The sequence below is a fragment of the Geospiza fortis genome, unplaced genomic scaffold, assembly GCF_000277835.1.
Source record: "Geospiza fortis unplaced genomic scaffold, GeoFor_1.0 scaffold17, whole genome shotgun sequence".
NCBI classification, from domain to species: domain Eukaryota; kingdom Metazoa; phylum Chordata; class Aves; order Passeriformes; family Thraupidae; genus Geospiza; species Geospiza fortis.
In genome coordinates, this window is record NW_005054438.1 from 1102964 (window position 1) to 1126633 (window position 23670).

Genomic DNA, 23670 nt, shown 5'->3' on the forward strand with positions numbered 1-23670 from the left:
GAATTCTTGCTGTGTCTCAACACTCAGAGCCAGTTAATAGGCTCAAATCTCGTGGAAGTGAGAGCAGCCATCCCTGGTACCTCACAAATATCTGTGTGTGCAGAGCTGGCATGGAGAAGAGCAGACTCAAGCCATAAAGCACTTTAAAGCACTTGTCCAACATAACATCTGGCATTTCTTGGCTTTTCTCTTTTGTCTATTGAGGGAATAAACGTTTTTTCTCCTCCTCTATGTTAGCATTTTTTTCAGTGATCTGTTTTCTACAGCAGTTGCAGTGCCTGGCAGGTGCCAGGCTGGTTTCCTGAAGGTTTCCCAGTGGGACAGACCCACTGCCTTTCCCTGCTGGCTGTGGAAGGAACTCACTCTCCACAAGCATTGAAATACGGCACAGCCCACCCTCCGTCCTGATTCCAATTTCCAGTGGATTTCAAATTCCAATTTCACCTCCAGGAGCCACAGGAGCCCGGGAATCTCCATCCCTGTGCCATGCTGTGCCTGCAGAGAGCCGGGGCTGCCCTCCTTTCCATTGCAGCCTCTCTGCTTGATTTCCTCCCTTCCCTCTCTGCTTTCCATTTCTTACCTCTGTGTCCCACTGCCATCGCCTCAATCCAGCTGTCTGTTCCTGGGCTTTCATTTCAGGTAGGAGAGAGCCAAGAATCCTGTCCCAACACCTCTGCAGGATGTGGAGTTTGCAGAGCAAAGCACACAAACACACACAGAGCTGGCTGGAATGACCCTGCTGCATCCCTGGAGCAGAGCTGCTGGGAAAGCCCAGCTCCCAGAGCTGTGTTTTCACAAGGTTATGGAAGAAATTAAAGAGACCCAAGTGGAATTTTCAAGAGCTGATGAGAAAAAAAAAATAAATGAAATTAAGTGTGCCTGGAGTCACCCAGTAGATCATTCAGAGGGATGGTGGCCAAGAAGTGGAAAAATCAATTCCCTCCACTGGGCAAGGCTGGCTCATGCTCCTGGCAGCAAAGTCTGAGCAGGGGCTGCAGCCCATGGTCCCAGACTGGAGAGAAGGGAGGGGGGGTGTTCACAGGGGTCTCAGGTTGAGGGAAGAGATGAGGATCTGACTCCATGTTTCAGAAGGCTTGATTTATAATTTTATTATATATATTATATTAAAATTATACTAAAAGAATAGAAGAAAGGATTTTCTCAGAAGGTTACCTAAGAATAGAATAGGAAAGAATGATAACAAAGGCTTGTGGCTCGGACTCTCATAAAAGATGTCTGTGACAGAAGGGATAGATGGCTCCACTTGAAGGAAGCTGCCTGGCATTTTCTGTGGTGCAGGAAAGTGAAGTTCCCTCAGATGCCTCTTTTGGGAGGCTGCCATGTGAGCAGCTCAGAGCTGTGCAGTGACTCACTGCAAATCAGCTCCTCCATGTCCCTGACAAGCAGAGCTCAGACATCCCCAGATCTTGGCAAGGCAAAGATTAACCCAGAGGCTGAGGGCTGCTGATGCTGCTGCCAGCCTGGTGCAATCTGTCCCTCAGTTCACAGAGCTGGGGACAGGGTGACGGTGGTCACAGTGACAGTGCCACAAACCTGGCATGGGCAAAGCACGAGGTGATCATTCCTGACTCATCCCTGGAGCCTCCTGGTCTGCTGATCACCCCCTGCAACAACATCAGCACAGCAGCAGCAATGTCTGCAAAGGGTTTCACTGCTTGGGGCTGTGTTGAAGATTGCATGCAAGATGTTTTCCATTACCATCTGTATGGCAGATTACCTTTGTCAAGTGAGCAGTTCGCCTTATCTCTCTCTCTGAGTGACCACATTCACACCTCCCTCGGGATGGGACCTCTACTGATAACAGACTATTGAATGTCCCTGCATGGCTGATAAGAACTGTAACATCCCATTGTGAGATGCTCCGCCCAGAGGGAGGAGCCAAGCATTGCTGCCCAGATATAATCCAGAGGTTTTTGAGACACCAGCACAGCTTTCTCCATGGAATTCCCTGGAGGAACAGCAGCTGCCTCTTCCTCCACTGGATCTTCAGAGGAAGAACACATCCTTCTCTACAGGACCCCCTTGCTCCAACAGAACCACACCTGACACTGCAGGAGGGCTGCAGCCACATTTTCAATGGAACTGCCACCAACACCCTGACCCACAGGGTGTCAGGTTGGGTTCTGACTCTGTCAGTGTTGTTCTAGTGGACTGCATTGTTTATTTTATCCTTTTATGTTTTTTCTTTTCCCTATTAAAGAACTGTTATTTCCTGCTCCCATATTTTTGCCTGAGAGCCCCTTAATTTAAAATCATAGCAATTCAGAGGGGTGGGGAGGGTTTACATTCTCCATTTCAGGGGAGAATCCCCCCTTCCTTAGCAGACTCCTGTCTTTCCAAACCAAGACTGGGCTGCTTTTTTAGGGTGGGAGATTGTCCCTCAGCTGCATCACTTCAGAGCCAGTGATGTGGAATTCCTGGAGGGTCAAGCAAACTTTGCACAATTCTTTGCAGTACATTGAAAATTAGACTTTTCATGTTAACATTTTCAAAGTACCAGTCTTCATAAATAGCTAGATAATCTCTCAGATAGATGAGATTTTTTTCTGTGATGTAGATATTTTCTCATTTTTGTTCCTTTGTGCAGGGCTGTTTCCATTAAGGGGCAGAAGAACATTTTCTCAATAGAAGAGATGAAAGAGTCTCTCAGCTTTTAGGGAGGGAGGCCAAAAAACCGTCACAGAATCCATGTGAAAAAGATGACAAAAGCCTCCAGCAGCACTGAAACTGTCTGATCTGCTCTGCCAGAACATTTGAAGCCAACATGAAATGGGGACATTTTTAACTAATTCCCAAAATTATGAGTGCTTGAGTGTCCCTTTTCCTGGGAGTCACACAACCCTCCAGAGCTTTCCTACCACCTCCAAAAATCACAGGTCACCACCAAAGGAACTCAAAAGATGGGATGACAAATCACGACTGTCTGCCTTCAAATAACACATTTGTGGCTCCTCTTTTTGGTTGGCTCCTCTTCACTGAACCTGACTGTTCATCCATGTCAGGTACATCAGATTCCCTCTGGAACTTTGAGAGCCAGAAACTCTTACTGAGGAAAATTGAACTGAGATTTTCATGCAATAAGACAATCCAATTTCCTGAGGAAACAGCAAACATCATGGATTAATGGTATGGTCAGGAGAGAGGGCAGTGCTGAAGTAATGCAGAAAATGAAAGGGAAGTGGCTTATGGGGGGAAGGAGTGCCTCATACAGAACTTGAATTTTATTTTATTTTTGGATTACTTTTCACTCTGCTTTCTCCAGCCTCCATTTGATTGGACACAGCCCAGGTTTTCACCCCGGTGCTGGGTTTCAGCCCATGCCTCCCCTTCCCTCCTGCACCCTCCTTTTCCTAGAGGTTGCCCCAGGCAAACCTTTTAGTGAGAAGCTTCTTCCAGAGGGGCTTTGTTAGAGACTGGACCCTCTCCAGTCACAACACAGCTGAAGCCATGACTGCTTCTTACTCCTTCATCCTCCTCTTTCTCCTTTTCCTTCGTCTTGGAATGGATTTCACTGGATTCACACAAATTCTTTCTTTTCCCCCCTAAATCCCATATCCTCTCACCTTCAGCTGCTCCCACACAAGCTGGACGCTGGATGTGAAGGCTTTCCTCTGCTTGGACCTTAGCCCCTGCCTAAAAGATTCCAATAGACAGGAAGGAGGTTTTCTGACAAGAAACTGAGATCAGGAACAAGAAACTGAGATCAAGGAACTGAGAACAAGGACGTACAGAAATAATCACACAGAAATAAACTGAAAACCCAGGAGCCCTCCACAAAATGGGGCACAAAGTTATGCCTGCTCTTTTCACCAACCCCACACCCTTTTTTCCTGCACTTTTACTCATTTGTTTTCCCCTGCTGCTGTTCCATAATCCCCTCTGGCCAGTGCTCTGCTCCCCACTCCCTGCCTGGCTCAAGGGGCTCCACACTCTTCCCCTGCCCCTCTTCATCCCAGTGTAAGAGCCATAAGGCAGCCCTGAAGACCCTTTGGTTTTGGTTACAATGCATTCTGTACTTTTCTTTATTGAGCATCTTCATACAGTAGAACCAATCTATACCTTAACTTTTATCTATAGCCTATCATAAGTACTGTAATTACCATATTCCTGTTACTGTTCTCCAATCACTAAAAGTCAGTACATTACAGTTTAAGCTAGAAGATGTTTTTCAGTTTTCTTGCAGTGGAAAATTATGAGACCTTTTTCCTACTTGCCACATCAGCAGGCTTGTTTGCCTGTGCTCTCTTTCTGCTTGGTAAAAACATCTTCTTGTTTGGGGTGGGTTTATCCTTTGTTCTGAGTCATAAAAACCCCTTCTAACTCACACCCTTTGCCTCCTTGGTTATCCAGACAGACTGGCTCAGCAATTCTTTTCTTCTATATCAAAACTTGCTTCCATCTCTATTCCTTCATCAGACTCTACATTTAAAAATCTTTCTGCTAAGCATCCATATCTGTGAGACTTTCTTGTCAAGCTTTCATCCTTCCCAACATCCCAGGGGTGCAATCTCCCTTCAGTTTGCCATCCAGCCCTTCTGCCAGCAGAACCACCAGCTCTCTGCCTCCCTCTGCCCCAGGAATTGGGCCCAGGGGCAGCAGCAAAGCCCAGAATCACTCAGCAGCCAAGCAGGATTCCTGCAGAGGAACCCAAGCCCTGCTTCCCTTGGAGCCTGCCACGCCGGGGAGAAAGCCAAAGGCAACACCTCACTTGTTTCTCTTACTAAAATGGTGCTTTTGGTCTGTTTTATTTCTCCACACTGCTCTCCCCTCCTCCCACCTGAGCACATCACATTCCCAGGGTGAGTGGCTGAGGCTGGGGCTGAGTTTGGAGAACAGGAGCTGCTGCTCAGTGGAGTGCCTGGGCTCAGTGCAGGTCTCTTGTTGCATTCACATTTTCTGGGAAAATCCCTTTGCTCAGGACTTTTCATCTGGGAAACTGAGAAGCCTCAGAGAAAAAGGAAAACAATTCTCATCTCATTTGCTTCTCCCATATTGTGCTCACATGGAATGTTTTTGGAGACTGTTTACCCATAGATGATTGTTTCATTGGATTCTGCTGTGAATTATTTTCACTCATTGGTCAATCAGTGCCAAGCCATGTCAGGACTCCAGAGAGTCACAAGTTTTCATTATTACCTTTTTAACATTCAGTAAGTATCCTGTCTGTATTCTTTAGTATAGTTAATATAGTATTCTTTAATATAATATAGTATTATAAAACAATAAATTAGCCTTCTGAAAACATGGAGTCAGATTCATCATTCCTGCCTTGGTCAGGGGACCCTGCAAATACAATATTCTTTGAGCACAGCTGTGTCTGGGAGAGTCTCTGCAAAGCTTCAAGGCATAACCTGCACCATGAACAGGCTTCCTTCCCCCTCAAACACACACACACACACACACTGAGACTCTTGGTGGCTCCATGAATTAAATATTGCCAGCGTGTTACAGCATCACATTGCAACAAACATCACCATTAGCATTGCTGAATGTCGATTTTAGGAATTCCCACTGAGTCCTCTGCAAGGATACACAAACCTCCAACAAGATTAAGATATCCCAGCGCTACCCAAGAGGAGCCCCACACTCTCCTCGTGTATTTGGGATCCAGTTTCTCCCCAGGGCTGCCTCTGCTCAGGCACCCACTCTGTGATCCCTTGGGAGCCTGCTGGCCTCAGAAACCAGCTCTGCCTCTCACTCCAAAGCTGAGGAGGTTTAAACTCGATCAAATCCTCCTGAACCCATCACTCAGGATCACTCTGTGAGAGCATCCTGCCCTTGGCAGCCCAGCCCAGCCTCCAGCACAAGCAGGAGCTGCTGCAACAAACAGCCCAGGATCTGACTCTGGGTGAATCAAACTGTAATTCACAAAGTAATTGCTTGGGCAAACTTGCTTGAAAACAGACTCATGCCACAGAATACTAAACTTGCATGGAAGGCACACAGCACTACATCATTTTTTTTTTCTTTTTATCTTTTTTATTTTTTTCCCCCTCAAAAATAAGACCAGCAAGGCAGTTTATCATGGGGGTGTTTTTGTGCTGTTGTTCCAAGCAGAATCCATTTAAGTGGACAATTCCAATTGTGCTTGAAAAACAGAGACAGCAAAAACAATGCAGAAGCCAGCCTCTGATGTTTACAGAGATGCATAAGGTGAATGTACCAGGGCTGCTAATCAAACCTTCTGCCTGCTTTTATGGGTCTGGGAAGCCTGAAAAAAACCCTGTGTATGGGAACCAGTCTGCATTTTGGAATAACATTTCCCCTTTGGTGACACAGAGGGATGACATTTAGATGCTGCTCTGACAGATGCATTATTTCATCAGAGGATTTAAAGCAGGCAAACAGGGGAGCTTTGTTTTCCCTGTTACTGTAAGGATGACATCATCTGCAACCTTTCTACCAGGAGGTCTCGTTTCAAATGACAGTGAATATTGTTCTGAGAAATGCATGTGTTAGCTCTGCTTCAGATGTTCATGGGATTTCATCCATTCCAGCTCAATTTCTAGGTGCTTTGCTGGATTTCACCCTCCTCAGAAGATTATTTGCTGACACCTGGGGTAAGTTTAGAGCTTCATGATATGCCTGATAGGGATTTGTATGGGATTTTAATCTAATCCATCTAATTTAGCTGTAACACAGGTATCTGTCCTAAACCAAACATCCTTGGGCTTCTCTGCCTGCACCTCAGATTTGTCACCCTGGCTCTGCCTTTTTGGGCTGGGACATCTATTTTGAGAGCTGCCACTGTGAAAATCAGAGCAAGGAAACCCAAAGGTTTCTATTTTTCTCTGCTTTCAGCAACTGCACAGATTTACAGGCAAACACACAAACCAGCTGTGATAGTGGATCTCCCTTGGTGCCAAGCAAGTGACCAAAATTTGGAAGAAAGAGTATGATTTTGAGATATTTTTTTACTTCTTTTGTTCTTTTTTTACCATATTGTCTTCCTTTCATGTAACTGAAAAGCTGCAGCCAGAGGGAGAGGGGGAGGAAGATTTTATAAAGACTTTTAACAGCGATGGCTCAATTGAATCCCATTGTTACCTCTCAGTACAAAACTAAACCTGCAGATTCTGCCACAGAAGGACACAACATTCAGCTGCTCCCAACCAGATGATCTGAGCAATTTAAGAATAAAATTCAGAACCTGCTGTACTTACTAAGCTGAAGCCTCATGTGGCCTGTGGTGAAATTGGGTGAGTCAGAGTGGAGTATAATATACTCTGTCCTTGCAGCAGAAACAACAGCAGCGTGTTTGGTGGAAGATTCAGAGGGAACTCACCCCTTCCAAAGGTTTTTCTTGTTTCATTCAGCTGTGAGGGGCTGCCCACACCAACCACCCTTCACATCACAGGGAGGAAAGCTGAGAACTCGGACATTATTATTGATCACTTTGTTGTAACACATGAACTCAGGCTGCTGCTTCCAGTTCTGGCCCCAAGGCTGGAAGCAGCTGCTGGTTTCTGAATAACCCATGAAATTCAGACCACCTGCTCAGGGTTTAGGTACCAGATAAACTGAGAATAACTCCAGCCTTGTAACAGCATTCCAAAGTTCATTCCTACATGGCAGCACATGTGAAGTAGGTTTAGTGTCCTCCTCTGCTGAAACAAACAACTGGACGAAAAGGAAGATTGTGGAAATGTGGGTATTTGTCAGCTGCTTTGTAAGAGAAGGAGGGAGAGAATTCCTACCCCAGTATCACCATGAGGTGAAGAAAATATCCTTAAAATCCTCAATGTTAAGTACAACATCAAGAGACTTGGCACACATTTTTGTAGCTAATCTCCTGATGCAGGAGTTGAGCAGGATCCTGAAATACGCTGGAGAAAGTTTGGCTCTTGTATTCTCAGTTTACAAGCAGCCAAAGGGGAACTGCTAGACAAAGGAATTACAGAGGTAAAAAAAACCAAAAAAAACCAAAAAACCACCCCAAGCATCAACTAATTATCTCCTTATTCCAAACTGGAAACTACCCAAAAGAAGGGAGACAAAGGAGAAAACAAGTAACACTTTATAACACCCCAGTTTATGAAACTCTGGGGCAGTGAGACATAACCCAGCATTTAAGGACACTGGACACGAGGCTGAATTCTACCAGCAGCTAAACCCTCCCTTCCCTCTCCTAGCCATAAGGGTGGCTGTCACATTTTTAACTCAGCCTGGCAGCAAATGTAGTTCAAGGTCCCCAGAGCAGCAGACACAACCCCCAGGAGTGTCTGCAGTCCCTGCAGGCTGTGACGGCACGGCAGGACATGTCCCCACCATCAGGACAGCAGGGCAGGACATGTCCCATGTCCCCACCATCCCCTGCAGGCTGTGACAGCGAGGCAGGACGCGTCCCCACTATCCCCTTTTAGCCATGATATTTTCTGAAAAATCCTTTCCTTAGGATTTTTTCTCCTAAGAAGCTGAGAGGCCTCAGGAACAAAATGTAAACAATGATTATCTGCTTCTGTGGAATGCAACAGGTGCATCTGTGATTGGTCTCATGTGGTTGTTTCTAATTAATGGCCAATCACAGTCTGGCCATCTTCGACTGTCTGGTCAGTCACAAGCCTTTGTTATCATTCCTTTTCTATTCTTAGCTAGCCTTCTGATGAAATCCTTTCTTCTATTCTTTTAGTATAGTTTTAATATCATATATATAATAAAATAATAAATCAGCCTTCTGAAACATGGAGTCAGATCCTCATCTCTTCCCTCATCCTAAGACCCCTGTGAACACCACCACATCCCCTGGCTGGCTCAGCAGAGAGCAAAACAAAACCCAACCAGACTTGCTCCAAGGTGAAAAGGGCACAGGTCAGCAATCAGAACATCCTGTCAGAGCTTGGGACAAACCATGACATAATCTAATCTAACATTTACATAATACACAGGCCATAAATGTAGTTCAGAGCACAGATTGCCACCATTCCCCATCCTGGGGCTCATCATTTGATGGAATTGTGATCAGCCTACCCCAAATTCATTCTGTATGAAATCCACCAGCCTCCAACAGCTCTAAACACCCTCTGGTTTCATTTACACCCTCTTACACCTGCCTAATCCTGAGCAGCACAAACAACCCCAGGCATCAGTTGCTGCAGAAACCTTCCAGCAGCAACCAAAGAGCTGAGCCCAAACACGAGTTCAGCCAGAGTCTGAGGCAGCACAGCCTTGGCACAGCACACGTGGAGGATTCCCATCCCATTCTAAGGATGCTGTGCCAGAAGCACATGCAATAATCTCCTTAAAGGAATGGCAGAATCCCTTCTGGAATTTCCCTTACTAGCAAAACACACAGGATTAAGTCTTGGTGCACAGAGTGGGTTTGTAGAACTTAGAGGCAACAGGAGTCACAAAGCAATTTATGAACACAACACTTCTGTCCTTTCTTCTTTAATTTCTTCTCACCCTATAACCCTTCTACATACAAACCCCCTCAGCCTGTCCAGCAACAGCCAGGGCTTTCACAAAGATTTTCACAAGGGAGGCTCCTGCTCCCCATCAGGCAGAACAGAAATTGGGATTTGAGTCTCCCTCCTTTTATAAGGCACCCCAGCTATTATTTGCCTATTCCTAGGAGGCACCTCGGGCACATTTTGATCAGAAATTCTGTAACCAGAAGTTGGTTTCCTTTCCAATAATTTTTTCCCCAGTGCATCTGTGGTTTGGACATTGTATGTCAGGCAGAGGCACAAAAATCCCCACAAACATTTTAACAGAATCAAGACAATAAAAGTTGGAGAAGATCAATGCTAGAGAGAAAGGATGAAGCTTTTCCACGTCAATTCCATATACACTGAAGAGCAAGCAAAGCAGACAACAAAAAAGTCACCTTAAAAGTCACTATAGGAGCCACACTCAGCACAAATTTGACTCAAGCAAATGTCCCAGCAGGGATGTCTGTCCTTCCAACCAATAAATGGAGCATTTCTTCATGGAGATGGTAAAAGATAAAGTACTCAACACTTCTCTGTTTAGAATAGAATCTATTTTTATTCAACACAGAATGGTGAATGGATAAAATTCACAATAATCAGCATTAAAAAAAACCAACAAATCAACCCTGCAGTTGCATTTAAATTTGGCTGTACCTACTGGTCACTCACATTTTGACATACAAAATTTTGTCAGTCTTGCCCCTTTCCAGATATAAACACCTGTTACTAACAAAACACACAGTTTATTCACTATTTGGGGGACCTTTAGAGTTTTTTAAAATAGAAAACCAAATATTTTTGTCCAACAAATTTGTAGTTTGGAGGAACTGAAATGTAATCTGTCATTACCCCAGACCCGAGTCACTGCAGTGCAAAAGCTATTCAAATAAATAAATAAATAACAGCAGCAGCAGCCCCAACAAGTAAAACCCAAAACACACTTAAATATCTTCAGAAATACAACCAAAAGCTTTTTAACATCAGACTTCAGCCCACAGGGGACAGCTTCTCAAAATGTGAGTGCAGCAGAGCTTGAACTGTTCCAGTAAACTATTATAAAGCTCTACATTTTTGGGGAAGGGGACTGGAATCCCCAGCTGAAGTGGTCCTCCATCCATCTCTCCCTCCCCACACAGGCACTGAAGTTGTGCCAGGACAGCTGTTTTGGGGTTGCAATGTTATTTTTGCCCCATCAGAGGCTGTTTCAGCAGTGCCCCAGGTTCAGCCTGGTTCAGTGAGGAGCAGTTGGACATTCCAGGAGCAGTTTCCCATTCCAGGAGGATGGAAACCCTTCCAAGTAACACTGCTGCACAATTCTGTCACATTTAACCACAGCCCAAGCACAGAACAGATTTTTGAACTCAGTTGTTGAGAATCTCCCCTGGTTTACTCAAAATGTGTGAGGTCAACCTCCCATCCATTAAGTGCAGGGACAGGACCCTCCTAGAGCTCCCTGCAAGGACCTGGCACCTTCCCTAAGTCCCTGTGGGGTCATCCCTGCACCTCTGCTCAGCTAAACAGATAAAAATGAGCCCATTCTGACACTGCCCACGTCAAGCATGAAGCACCTGCTGGATGAAACCAGCAGAAGCAACTCAAAGACTGAGCAGGTACAAAACAGCCCTGGAAATTAAGTGTTAGCAGCAGCTGATGGGACATTCCTGAATATTCTGCAGGGCTTTTAAAGTGTTTTGCTAATCAAGTGTAAAGACTCTTGCACTGTCTCACAAAACTTAAGAGCATAGAGTGAGACAAAGGCCTGGAGCTTTAATAAATACAATTAAGGGTAACACACAGTTTAAATTACCTAATATTTGTGATCTAAGTATAAACACCCCATACAAAAAAAGATTTCTTTTCACTTTGTACATCTTAAAAAAAGGCAAAATAAAATCACAGAAACATTCTGTTTGCAAAGCAGACAGCTGTACAAAGAAATGATATGTTCTGCAGACATCACACCATCTATTTTCTGGGTAGCACTAGGTACTCAAATGTTCTCTTACAAACTACCACCCACACAGGTAATTGTTCTTCTCTGATATTTTGGCTCCAAATCTGAAACCCAGAGCCACTTGAGAGAGATTTCTGGGTATTAAGGCCCAGATCTGATGATGATTTCCACGTGCACACCCAGCACTGGAACCAACAGGGACCCTGTGCCAGTGGGCACCAGAGCAGCTCCACCTGCTCAGTCCTGTGCTGCTCACACAGCACAGCTCACAGCTCTCTGCCACCCCAAAGAAACCCCTCTCATGTCAGCCCAGCCTGGCAGGGAAGTTAAAATGCACAATTTTAAACCATTTTATAATGCCCTGAAAAACCATTAGAGCCCCCACTAGAAATTCTGACTCATAAACTGCTTTTTGTTGCTTAGGACTCTTTTTTTTTCTTCCTTTTAAATTTTTTTTTGCCTAATCCTAATGGAGGACTAACATCCATCCAGAGGATCTGTGAAAACTGCTAACTGCAGTACACAGGAAGGGTAAATTCTTTTTTTATAACCTACCAAAAGGCTGGATGCTGTCCTTGGGAAGTAGAAGTGGAGCTAAACACTAATAACACAGCCAGGTGATTATTGTGTGAGCAGCTTCAAACCCTAACAGCAGCACATCTTAATAACCAGCTGATATTGCCCTCTATAAAGTGATGCTCTCAGTGTACACAGATGACATAAGAGACACATTGCTCACTGACCCTGGGACAGTCACTCACAGACTGCTAAAATTTCAACTTCCTCCTCCTCTAGCTTTGCCTCGATTGTTGGCAATTACACAGTTCATAGTTTCAATTAAAAACATCCTATCAAAAGAAATAAAAAAGGCACTTGGTATTTCTCTTTGGCTCAGTTGAGGCGTGCTGCTGAAGCCTTCCCCAAGTCCCCATCTCTTCTCTGATGAGCAGTGGCCATCCTGAGGTACTTATTCATGTGCAAAAATCAGAGCTCCAGGGATTTACCACGTCTCACACTGCTCCCAGCAAACCTGCAAGGCTCTTCACCACACAGAGACCCCTCAAATACAGAATCAGGTGTCCCATGGGGTTGGGTTTTCAGGGAGCAGCTCCATCCACTGGCACCCTCCTCATCCCAGCTCTGCTAGCTCAGTGCTCTTTGAACCTGGGGAAGAAAAGCAACCAGGCAGGAAAAGCTGAGGTGTGAGGCAGAACAGGCACCAGAATGCAGCATCCAGCCCCTGCTGTGCATTTTTCTATTCTCTCCATTTTACTTCTCCAAAATTCTGCAATCAAGGGGCTCAATTTAGATTTTGTATATGGATTCAGTGATTTTTTTTCTTAATTCAAAATACTGTAAATTCACAATCACCCTTTTCTTTAAGGAGAACTTTTTCCAAAAGTTACATTTTAAACTATTATGAAACACAGGGCAGGCAATTCCCCACCTGCACAATGAAACCCGTGGAGGATTAAATATTTGGGAAAAAAAACCTCCACAAACAAGAGACTGTGACAGAGGTGTGTTTTAAGATATTTTTTGAAAGAAGATGTTATAAATGAAAATGTCCATGGTTTGAAAACATCAAATTGAGTTTTGAAGCAGAATTAAACCAGACAGAAACTGATCTACACAAACCTTAATGCGTCCAGTCTACATTTAGATATTATGGGACAAAGGCTGGAATTGATCTTGGAGAGTTTTTCCACCCTTAATGATCATTTATGGCTATATATGGAAGGCTTAGAAATGTGTTTTCAAGGTGTTATTAAAGAGCAGCAGCCATAAAAAACACTTACAGGGTGTGATCTGCATGACACTGAAGTTCCTTCTGGATAAGACGGAGTAAGAGCTGCAAAAGCAATCACAAAATCTCCTTTAGTATCATCCTTTAGATAAACAAGAAGCAGAATTATTCATTGTTATTTGGAGAGTTTCTCGTTTTAAACATTACCCTACAATGCTGAACTCATTTAAAAAAAATAAATTTACAGATGCTCAGTAATGTTTGCAAAAGGAGCTTTCACAACAAGCAGGCAAGAGGAAAATAATTTCCTTTTTGCATCTGAGAGATCAATTTCTTCATAAAAACCACAATGGTTTTCTGGTTACTTTACCAGCAAATGTGTAAAGAAACCAGCAGAGGGACCCCGAGGCTTCAAGAAAACGGGTCAGAAAGAAATTTTAGCTGCTATTTGCAAAAACAACTGTGTGTGAAAAGCTTTATTCCCACAATTAGTCACGGTGGGTACAGACAGTCACATTTAATTGTCTGTGCAGCATCAGGGATTTCAATGCACTTTAAAAGGATTATTCAGATAATAGCAGGAAAGTGATTTTACAAATGCAATTTGATGGTTCTCATGTACATTAAAGACAGAACTGGAGCTTTCAGGGTTCCTCACTATTTCAGGTTATGTCATCCTCAGAATCTCACTATTGTAAATTAAGTTTGCTCACTGCTGTTAAGTATGAATGTCTTAAGAAGTTAAATATTTTCAGAGGCACAGAAGTGGCCAAGAATGACAGAACTGAGTGCCACATAAGAGGATAGAGCCCCCTCCAGGTATCCTTGGAGAAATAACATTTGAACACAGGTCAAATGATCCTCATGCTGCACTGCAAAAACCAGGAAAAGCAGAACAGCTATGCAAAAAAGGATTTATTGCAACTGCAGAGCCAAATCCCTCAAAACCAGAGCTTTGCAAAGGTGTTTTAATTGATTCCTCAAAGAAATGTGGCATTTTTTCATTTTAATCAATAACTGTAAGAGAAAAACAATGTGAACTTTATCTAGGAAAAATATGACAACCTTCCAAGCCTCACTCTGCAGCATGAAATACCAAATATTGAAACAAGCTGCTGACCACCAGTGGCAACACACTTCAGCTATTAACTCATCTAATTTATTTATTTAATTTCCAGAGAATTACTCTTAAACATGAAAAAAAAATTAGTTTTAAAATAGGGGTTTAAATTGAATTTAGGAAAAAAAAAAAGCCTCAAGTTGTAACTCAAAGTCTTCCTGATTTTCTAGGGTCAGGAAGGGAATGGTCTGATGCTCTCAGCTCCTCTGCAGGAGCCCAGAGCTCAGTGCTTTGGACCAAGCCAGCACCTGTGTGCTCTTCTCTTCTTTCCCCAAACATCTGCTCCTGGTTACTGTCAAAAGCCAGGACTGCCAGTTCTTCACCTAATTTAGTGCAGCTGTCTCAGGGCCCATCTGGAAAATGTGATGTATTAACTTTCAACAGCTTCATTATCAGGGTGATTTTGGTGATACAGCAGTGTAGGAAATGTTTTTTATGGCTTTGAGAAACTGGCTCTAAAGACAACAGAAGTGATTTTTCCGTGAGTGGAATCTGAGGCAACTTCTAGGTCTGAATGTGAAGGTTTACTTGCAATTATGCCTCTCTAAGCTGTTCAGCCAGCAATTAACAGCTGGCTATTTGCTCAGGAACTGAAGTTCATCAGAACTGATCTGCACTTTTGATTAAAATTAGATGAGAATTTCAAAACAAGCAAATTTGCTGTTAGACTGAAAATCTCCTACACCACTGGAAGTGTAATACAACACAGGATATTGAAATGGCAAAGGGACAATTTGCATTTTGGGATAGTTTAGCACAGAGGAAATACACATCATCTAAATTTTTAGACTTACTAGCAAGGCACATGCGTCTGCCACCATGAGCATGTAAAACACATTGTTCCAACCAGAAGGGGAAATAAGGCCAGCCAGGAGAGGCCCCAGAGCTGCACCTGAAATATAATATTGGCATCATATTTTGGCATTTCATATTACACACTGTCAGAGCTGTGCAATGTTAAGATTCACTGTACTGAAATGTAGTTATTCTGAATTAGAGCATCCATTTCTCCACCTAGTTAACTCAGTATTAACCTGATGTATTAAAAAGTCCCCATAAGTGCAAAACATTACTGGTACAGATGGGAAGCTGGAAGAGTTAGATGTGTGATAAACATCTGCCTTTGGCTCAAAAAATGCTCATCCTGTAATTAAGCTGAATTTTACTCTGTTTTCCCTCCTACATGGAGGGCATAAATAAAACATCCCTGATAGCAGGACAGCCCAGTGCCATCTCCTTTTGCTGTCTGTGCCCAGTGCCAGTTGATGCCTTGAGAGGCTGCCTGGAACAGAGGCTGGGCAGTGTTAAAGGAATAAAGCAGGGATTTATTAAAAAGGCCTTCAAAGGATGCACCTTGGGCAGTACAAGAGCCTGGCCAGGGCTACACCCAAGATGGACACGAGTATTCACACTTTTGTAAGTTTTGGTCCATTTCCATATTGGGGTTAATTGTCCAATTATAGCTTCAGGTTATGCAGTCCCATCCTCCCAGATTGCTCTCCTCAATTTGCTATTGTTTACTTTTTGGACCTGAAGCTGCAATGGTTCTTGGGTTGGAAAAGGATTTTTTTTTGTCTCAAAAGACTTGTTATCACTTTATATGAAGTTCAGAGTTCTATACTAATGCAGTACAGGATCTGGAAAATATGAAAGCTAAAACTTAAGGCATCACAGTGATCCCCCACTGTGGTGGTGTTTGAGGGTCCCCAGGACAACAGAAGAGATGAGAATCTTGACTCCATTTTTCAGAAGGCTGATTTATTATTTTATGATATTATATTATATTAAAAGAAAATTATCTACTAAAACTACACTAAAGAAAGAGAAAGGAGACATCAGAAGGCTAGCAAGGAATGATAATAAAATCTTGTGACTGATTTTATTGTGTCAGAGTCTGACACAGCTGGACCATGGTTGGTCATCAGGTAAAAACAATCCACATGGAACCAACCAAAGATGCACCTGTTGGTAAGCAACCTCCAAACCACATTCCAAGCAATCAGATAATTATTGCTTACATTTCATTTCTGAGGCATCTCAGCTTCTCAAGAGAAAATTCCTGGCACAGGTATTTTTCAGAAAATATGTCAGTGACATCCCCCTTCCTCCCACCCTCAGCTGTGGGACCACTGGATGTTTCAGGAGAAGTTTGTGCTACTCCCCATTTCCAAAACTGAGTCCTGGCAATGTGACCTGAAGAGCCCAGTTTTTGGAAATGCTTTGTTGTAAGCTGTCAGAGCTGGGGCAGGAGGCCCTGGCTTACCCACAGATCCTGTCCCGTCGATGATGGCCGTCACCGTGGACAAGGCCCTCGCGTTCCCCTTCAGGCTCTTGTGGGTACCCTGGAGGGACAGAGATGGCTCAGACCCACCCTGAGCTGAGCCCTGATAACAGCACCCATCTCCCACCCCTCCCATGGGCTCTGTGCTGGGGAGATGCCTCAAGGCCAAGGATGAAGTGGGCACTGCCTGGGGTCACCTCGGTCTTGCCAAGGACAGGGCTCCAGCAGATGCTTGGAAACTTCTGCCCTGCTCCTTGTCCTGTATTTAAAATATCCCTGCACTAAAGACAATAAGAGGACTTTTGCCTCTTGCGTGTTGCCCTAAAGGATCAACACATTACAAAACAAACTTCCAAGGTCTCCCTGCTGAGCAATGTTGGTGTTTTCACATGGCATTTGTGACTTGGCAGACCCGATCCTGCTGGAAGTGCTGGCAGCTTAAGTACCTGGACTTTTTATTTTCACACACCTTTACTTGTGTTAAGGTCTGTGCCAGATATAACTTTCTGATGGGAATTAAATCACCAGCTCATGTCTCACACAGCTACAGCTCCCAAAATCATTTAAAAATGCAAAATATAAAAGGGGCCAAGGCACCTGTACAGAGGCCTGGCTTTGCATTCTACCTTCAGATTCAATCTGGGCTGTCACCCACAGTCTTGTGAGTGGTCAAGAATAATTTAGAAGCTGCTCACAAGCATGGCACTCATACTAAAACACAAACTCTGAAACAATTCTCAGTGGCTGAGTTCAGCACTGCCTCTTCCCAGCTCCTTACTCCTTTGCTTTGGGCCAAGGCAGCCCCTTCCCTGGTGACCCTGCAGAAGTCAAAGGGCTCTCTCTGGAGGCCAAATGTCACAGGGAAAGCCAAACTCACCAAGTCAGCAGAGACAGCAGTGGTGATCAGGGCATAAGGGCCATTCACCAGGGCACCACTGATAAGCAGCATCACTGTTCCAATTGAAAAAAAAAAAAAAGAAAATGTGAGATGTATTGTATTTGTGGGGTGCCCCGATGAAGGCAGGAATGATGAATGTGACTCCATGCTCTCAGAACCCTAATTTATTATTTTAATGATACTACATTGTATTAAAGAATACTGTACTAAACTATACTAAAGAGTACAGAAAGGATACTTACACAATGCTAAAAAGATAATAATGAAAACTGGTGACTCCTTCTAGAGTCTCAACACAGCTTGGCCCTAATTGGCCAAAGAGTGAATACAACTCACAGTAGAATGCAATGAAACAATCACCTGTGGGTAAACAATCTCCAAACACATTCCACATGAGCACAACACAGGAGAAGCAAATGAGATAAGAATTGTTTTCCTTTTCTCTGAGGCCTCTCAGCTTCCCAGGGAAAAAAATCCGAAAAACCCTGGGTGAAGGAATCATGTTCAGGGACTGTGAATGCCACGCCGTAACATAAATATTAAAATAGAAAAAAAAAATACAGAGCAGAGAGAGAGTCTGTGTCACTCAGCAGTGAAGCACAGATTGCCTTGTGGAATGGGTCATTTTCATGCCACACCAAAACAAGGATGCAACACAATCTCTAGTGAAGAGAAGAAGAAGCAATTTGATAAAGTTGCCATTTTCTCCCTTGACTTTGCCAAACCTGAACAATTGCAATAGCTACAGGGTCTCTCACTGACTATATGGCAAACACAGAAAATTAGAAGCACTCCAATTGTAAAGAGTGGAATAATAATATTAAAAATTAACGCAATTAAACTAGGTACTCCTGACTATCCAGCACAGGCATAATCATTTGCCTTCTTTACGTGCTGAGCTTAAAGGTTGGAAAAATGCTCTTTTTGGGGAAAATTTCATCAAGCAAAGACAATCTTTGTATCTTAAATAAGACAGTCTACATGCACTAAGAAATTAATGCAGGAGGCAAGCTTGTAAGTCAGTGTGGTGAAAGCATTTGCAGAATAATGATAATATTTACTGTCTTTCCAAATTTTTATGCTGTGCATAAAACTTTCCAACTATTACAAAGAATATGGGCAAAGGGATTTTTCAGAGAATGTGAATGCCACAGAGTTGCAGGAGAAACTGTTCACTATAACAACAGGAGACATCACAGCCCATGGCTCCCAAATGGTTTAATCCTTCCCTGGCTCCCCTGACCCAATACAGAACTGGGAAAGGAAAAAAAAACCAACATCCATTCCTCTCTCTTTTCAGTGCTCACTCCATGATGTGAATTCTCAAACATACCAGAAGATGGGGCTGAGACAAAAGCATTTTCCAGGGTCTTTACTGATCCTGGGAGGTCACAGAAAGTGGAATATTTGACCAAACTGGCCACGAGGGCAGGGGTTGCTCACAAGATACACCCACAAATCCCTTCTCTCCTTGTAGGGCAACAGAGAACCCTGAAAGTGAAGGAGCCCTTCAGGCAGGTGAGACAGCACTGCCTCACTCCTGTTCCCATTTCTGGTTTGAGGTAACACACACAAAGCCACAGGTGAATTCTGCCTATTCAAGTGAAGTTAATGCTGCTGTCAAAAGTACTACAGGCAATATTTAAACATCTCTGACATCTGGCACAAGGGATATAAAAAAACCTGTGCTGACAAAACAAGCTCCAGGAAGAGTAATGATATTAATTAGATCTGTTCTCTTGTCACCTCTTACTCATTTTCTATCTCCCTACTTCAACCTGTAAAAAGCCTACAAGACCAAATTTAAGAATTTGATTCCATACTTCCTCCTCCAAGGAAAAGATAAAATAGAAAACAAAGGGGAAAAAAGGAAAGAGCATCAAAGGTCATAAATTCATAAATGCAAAGTTCATGGAAAGCTAAGCAGAACAATTTAAAAATACTCACCCACAGTAGCCTCAAGGCCCATTTTACTGACTGCAGAGAACATGTAGAGCTGGAAAGAGAATAAATAAGCACTCAGAATACCAACATATGAACTAATCCTGGGTTCCCCATTTGTCCCCTATGTTAACTACAAGACATCTTAGCTGGTATTACATGACAGTTCCAGGTTTTACTAAACCCCTTTAGGCCACAGTAGAATGACTGTTTGATTGGACACAGAAGGGAGATAAGGGGTAGGATCCCATTCCTCTATGTCCTTTCAGAAGGAAGGGCTGTGTTATGGGACCATTCAATTTTAAACTCTCCAACTGCAGCCTCAACACAGCACAGAATACAACGCATGAAAAAAATCAAATAATGTCTCTCTCATGTCAATCTGCTGGTTTTCCAACAATTACAGCTCAGAAATTTTAGCCTTTTAGCCTAAAATTCTAGCTAACAACTGAACATCAAATTTTACAAGAGAGTGAAACTTTCCATATATTCTGTAACAAAAAAAATACATTAGACTTGTTTAGTGAATAAGCTTGTCAGCTTGTGTAACCCCAGTATCTATACTTGCTCAACTTTTCATGCCAGTTTTTAATCTGGCCTGGACTCTTTAGATCCAGGCTGGGAGATGGTGCCTGCACAACTGTCCAGGGAATGGTGTCACAGCTGTGGGACAGGGGCAGGCTCTTACTGTGGGTGCTGCAAGCAGCAACATCATTCCACAGGTTGATGCTCTCTTCTCCAGCCTGTCTGAAATCAGACCTGCCAAGATGCCACCTGAAAGAACACACAGGTGTGAGGAAAACATTCAGGGTGTGTTTTGCACAAAAGACATCAGTTTAATTTAATGAAACAGAATGCAGTGGTTTTTGCTGCATAGTTACACAATTCACACAGCAACATCCTCATGAACCCAACCACTTTTGACCTGAACAGAACAGAAGCAGACACTTGTTCCTCCTCATTATTTATTCCAAATATCCAAGGCAAAAAGCCTTTTACCAGGTGTCACATGGCCCTGCTGCTGAAGCTCTGGTGTCCACTCACTGGTCTCTTAATTTCTCACATGCAATAGAAAACTTGGTTCTCTGCAGCCAGGGAAACAAACTAAACTGTCTGCATTGGCATGAAAATTTATTCACTGGTCACCTTGAAAATGATACAGGAAGAGCCTAGTCATTATTATTATTATGATCTCCCATTTTTATCACATACAGTTCTATAAGACATCAAGGAAAAAAACAAACCAAAACACCTGTGGCCATTAACCACTAATCTTAAGTTAGACTGACAAAAAGAAGTATTTTGATGGGTGATGACCAAGACTCATGGGCCAGAGCTGATGGAGATAAAAGATTCCATAATTTGTCTATTCTGATCTGTACTGGGCAGCAGCACTGGCTGTGAAGGTATTTTACTAGATTTTCACTTTTCAACTCTCAGCTCAGTACCTTTACTGCTACTCTTCTACAGTAGAAACAATGAATGTGAACTATAAAATATGTAAGCTGGGTACACCAGAGCCTTTCCTGAACTGGTGTGATCAGGAGTGAAATAAAATTAAAACTTACCAAAGATCCCACCCACATCAAACAGTGTAGAAAGGTCCCCAGCTCTTTTGGCATCAAGATGCTCTGGTGAGAGAAGCAAAACATTTGTCTCATTTCTGGACTATAAAACATGGAAATCTCAGCAGTCTTGTAATGACAGGACAAAGGCATCTTACAGCAGAATTCTTCATTCAGATAATCCACAATAAGGTGATGTTGTATAAAAGAAGTAAGAACAGAAGTAGGTATTCAGCAACACAGACTTTTGAACGCAATTATTCTCACTGGAAGAGACATTTTACCACTTTTATAATCACAGAATTACCGAATTGTCTGGGTTGAAAGGGATCTTCAAAGGTCATCCAGTCCAACCCCTCTGCCATGAGCAGGGACATCTTCAATGAGATCAGAGCTCAGAGTGCCATCCAGCCTGAGCTGGAATGTCCCAGGGATGGGGCATCCACAGGTTCTATGGCAGCCTGTTGTACCATTTCACCACCCTCATTCAAAAGATTTCTTCTTTATATCTAGTCTGAATCTACCCTCTTTCAGTCTAAAATCATTACCCCTTCTTCTTTCACAACAGACCTTGCTAAATAGTTGGTTCATCTTGCACTCTAAAAGCATAAAAAAATCAAAACTGCATTACTGAACAGATAAAGAAACTCATTTACATTATTTTGTGTATATTTTAATAGGACACTTCAGTCTTAAATATTGTTAGAAAGTAAAACTTTTTGATTTGTTTGCAAGAGACAGCATTTATGCCCGCAATTACTGAATTATAGACACTTCTGTTTGTTTTGAAAATGCCCTCTCATAGCACTGAATTCATAAACCTGCTTGGTGACTTACAACTCCCCTGCTCCTGCAGCAGAGAAAGCCTCTTTCAGAAGCAGTAATGTTTATTTTCTTATTTATTCCAAGCTCCTATTTGCAGAGACTCTCCAGCCATAACTCAGCATCCCTTTCCTGTAATACTCACCCACATTTGTGATGTAGAGGGGAAGCCAGAAGAGGAAAGTGTAGCTCACCAGCTTTGCAAACAGGAGACAAAGAGAGAACTCCACAACTCCCTGAGAGAATAATGAAAACAGGGAGTTAGTATCTTAGAGCTATTTGCTTTCACAGACCATTATAAAAATGGTTTCTAGCATGCATTTAGGCTTCTCTTTTTCTCTCATGAATTCCAAAGAAGCATTTTTCCCCTGAGAGCACAAAGCTTGCACTCTGAGCAGACTGTGGTATTTTACTTACATGTTTCCTTTCAATTGTACTGAACTGCCTGAAGAGAGAACACTAAAATGGTACTGAGTAACCTGAGCAGAGAACACAGAAATGAACAGGAAGGATTTTACACTGCTTGGGAACATCTGCACCACTTATTTCCCTTAAGTAAAGTTGTTATACAGCATTATAGCAGGTTTGGAGTGTGTTCCAGAGAAACTGGCACATTTATGGGCTCTTTATCTCCTTCCTTCAGATGGGTTCAAGATTGTTCCCTTATTGTTCAGCTCTGTAAAAAGTCAGTAAACCAGTGTGACACAGTTCAGATCAGAATGTGGTAAGAGCACATCACAGACTGCAAAAGCTCTAACTGGCTCCATCTTCTTTCCTGCTGAGCACATAGAAGTGCATTTAGTGCACAGAGCTGCTGCTAAACTATCCCATCTTCATTCCCTTCATCATCTGATAACTTCTTGTTTGAAAGCAGATTTCTTAAATCCCTGGTATGGAGGGCTGCAGTTACCCTGAGGAACAGCACACACACTCCACATGCAGCTGGGACCCTTCCCAACACCAGGCAGGACAAATCCCACAGGGTTTCAGAGATCCCAGGTGGCAGCAGCAGCAATTTTTCACCCAGTGGAAGTAACTCCACTCTACTACAGGAAAAACAGTAGAGGACCAGACTGAACATGAGAAGATGCAGGAATACAGTGGTTGACTGCAGGATCTTTTTTAACTCTACACGTGGACCAAATCAATCTGCAAATAATCCTTAACTCTGCATTCAGGCTTCAGTTCAAGAGGAAAATCAAAAATGACAGATTCTGACCATGAGGAAACTTCCTTTCCTTTACCAGCAGTCCAAATGTTTGGGCTGCCTGAAACTTCTCAGACAAGAGATTTTAAGATTTAAGCTTTTTAAAACATTGCTGAGGAATGTAAAAAGGGGAGCCATAGAAGGAAGTTCTGACACACAGAAGTACTTATGGACTCAGTTTGCTATTCCACCCTTAACAGCTACATGTCATTAGGTTCAGTCAACTTTTAGACCAGACTTTAGGACAGAATAAACAATTTTAGTCAGAAGGGACCTACAGCAACCACCCTGTCCCACTGCTGGACCCCTTCAGGGCTGGCACAAGTTGAAGCACACTGATAAAGTCATTATCCAAATGCCCATTGAACATCATCAGAGAGAGATCAGCAGCTCTCCCTCCACCTCCCCTCCTCAGGAAGCTGCAGGGAGCAGTGAGGTTCCCTCTCAGCCTCCTTTCCTCCAAATGAATCAAGCCCAAAGCCCTTACATTTCAAGACTGTGGTATGAAGTTAATACCCACTACTGTCCCATTACTGACATATTTTCTGAAAAATTCCTTTGCCAGGATCTTTTCTCCTGAGAAGCTGGGAAGCTTCAGCTTCTCCATGTTTTGCTACTTTGGAATGTGATTTGGAGAATTGTTTACCCAGCATGTGAAATTCTTTTTAATTAATGACCAATGA

The 23670-nt window shown here is 43.1% G+C and overlaps 1 protein-coding gene across 2 annotated transcripts in view; it reads right to left on the reverse strand.

Moving 5' to 3' along the window:
• Positions 1–9988: 9988 nt before the first annotated feature.
• Positions 9989–23670, reverse strand: part of SLC37A1 (solute carrier family 37 member 1) — a 36664-nt gene continuing 22982 nt past the window's right edge. The window contains exons 12-20 of one of the 2 annotated variants that reach the window (XM_005427235.3): positions 21926–22016; positions 20962–21024; positions 20082–20167; positions 19400–19448; positions 17432–17505; positions 16537–16615; positions 15068–15165; positions 13206–13258; positions 9989–12570 (exon numbers count right to left, since the gene is read on the reverse strand). In XM_005427235.3, coding sequence (XP_005427292.1) covers positions 12555–12570; positions 13206–13258; positions 15068–15165; positions 16537–16615; positions 17432–17505; positions 19400–19448; positions 20082–20167; positions 20962–21024; positions 21926–22016 — 609 coding nt within the window. In that variant the 3' untranslated portion in view covers positions 9989–12554. The remainder of the gene's footprint in view (positions 12571–13205; positions 13259–15067; positions 15166–16536; positions 16616–17431; positions 17506–19399; positions 19449–20081; positions 20168–20961; positions 21025–21925; positions 22017–23670) is intronic. The other variant, XM_031062151.1, reaches the window with a different exon arrangement.